Raw genomic sequence first — 1,695 nt, forward strand, 5'->3', positions numbered from 1 at the left:
AACATACGAAAAACACACACACGACGAACGGACTCAACGGAAAAGTTTACGACACGACGAATGGACTTAACGGAAAAATTTACGAGTAACGTTACCACGCAAAGAGACGAACAACGAAAAAGAAAAAAAGAGAGATGCTATGGAATTGAAAATTAGAACAACGCAGTTAATTAAAATTAAAATTAAAATTCAACATCATAATAAAAAGATTGATTGAATTTAATTTTGGATTTAAAGTGAGAATTAATTATATTATATTTTAATCAAAATTGTTTGTTTTTCATGTAATTAGGCCCAGAAGCTCCAAGAACAGTCATCAATGGCTGCCATTCATAGAGATTTATATATTTCTATATGTACACAAACAAGCAGATAAGTTATGAAGCACATAATCATTCCTCGCTTGATTTTCCAGAATCGCTTGCTCAGCCGTTAGATCCGGTTGCGTTGTCTGAATCCAATTCGGCGGGATCTGGCACCACCTACAGCAGCAGTGGCCGGAAACCTAAACATCGAAAATTGAATCTGTTGAAATTGAACTTCAAGAATCTTGAGCTTTTGTCATAACGGATAGTCTACTAGGCCTTGGATGAAAATCTCCTCTTCTTTTCTGTTGATGCGATGAAGGACGAATCAACGCTGCAAGCGCTCTTTTCACAAGATCTCCTTCAACACCACGAATTCTCACAAGCGAATTCGTCATAGCAGATCTACGCGCGTTGAGTCGATTCTGCGAGTATGGCGTCACGGCGGCGCGTGACCCAAAGCCTTTGTGAAGACTACACCGAAACGAACCAGGATGCGTCGTAGGCGAACACATGCAAGTTCTTTTGGGTTGACTACTACTCTGTTTCTTCACACCGGTTCGTGGTACGGCTGAGATAGACCGGTTCGGTGAAATTGAACGGTCTAGTGAAAACCTAACCGACGAAGCAGACGGTGATGAACCGTATAGACTGACACGTGTCGGAGAGGTAGAGGCTCTGAAAAAGGAAGTAGAACGAGAAGTGAAGCTTGAGGTTGAAGAAGCAAAAGCGGTGGAAGAAGAAGAAGAATAGTGAGAAGGTGAATCTTGTGAATTGCAGAATCTAGGTGAAGGTGAAAGGGATCTAAGTACAGTGTTAGTTCTTGATTTTCTAGAAGCTGCCGCCATTTTTATTTTTTTTCTTTGAAGAAGAAAAGAAAAAAAAGAATGTTTTTCTATTTTTCTTTCCCTATAGGCTGGGTTTGAGTTTCTAGTTTGGCAAACCTAGCTTTACTCGAGCTATGTATATATAGGATTTTTGAATGTGTGTGTGGGTGCCAAGTGTGGGGTATGACTCTTGCGATATTTTCTGCTTGGTGCATTTACTTTGTGGAATTATAGTGCTGGCCCTTGTGTGGTTCTTCTTTTTATTTGCTAGTTGTGGCTTTGGTGTTTTTTGTTATGTAATTTAACGCGCCTTATTAATTAATTAATTGGTTAATCAAATTTTGTAGGTTACATTAGATTTTGAGGAGTCTTGTAGATATACATTTGATGTATTAATGGAGTTAATAATTCTTCATTTTTACATTTATGATTAAATTTTCGTCATAAATTTATCTCATAAAAAAACTACTTCATTCATCTCAAATTAATTTTCGTTTTAAGATTATGTGTGGTGCTTAAAAGAATAATTAGTTGGATTGATTTCCATTCAAATTATTTTTATT

General features: G+C 37.2%; 1 protein-coding gene across 1 annotated transcript; it reads right to left on the reverse strand.

Annotated features, from left to right (window-relative positions):
- Positions 1-214: 214 nt before the first annotated feature.
- On the reverse strand, positions 215-1,256 carry LOC25493967 (putative protein TPRXL). The gene has a single exon (XM_013602669.3). It carries the CDS (start codon positions 1,151-1,153, stop codon positions 542-544), a length of 612 nt encoding a protein of 203 aa, XP_013458123.1. The 5' UTR covers positions 1,154-1,256; the 3' UTR covers positions 215-541.
- Between the last annotated feature and the right edge of the window lie 439 nt (positions 1,257-1,695).

This window comes from Medicago truncatula, chromosome 4, assembly GCF_003473485.1.
Source record: "Medicago truncatula cultivar Jemalong A17 chromosome 4, MtrunA17r5.0-ANR, whole genome shotgun sequence".
Taxonomy (NCBI): Eukaryota; Viridiplantae; Streptophyta; class Magnoliopsida; order Fabales; family Fabaceae; genus Medicago; species Medicago truncatula.

What these genes read in the sequence shown, in the direction of transcription:
- LOC25493967 (XM_013602669.3), bottom strand. Translation starts at nt 1,153, where the DNA reads ATGGCGGCAGCTTCTAGAAAATCAAGAACTAACACTGTACTTAGATCC.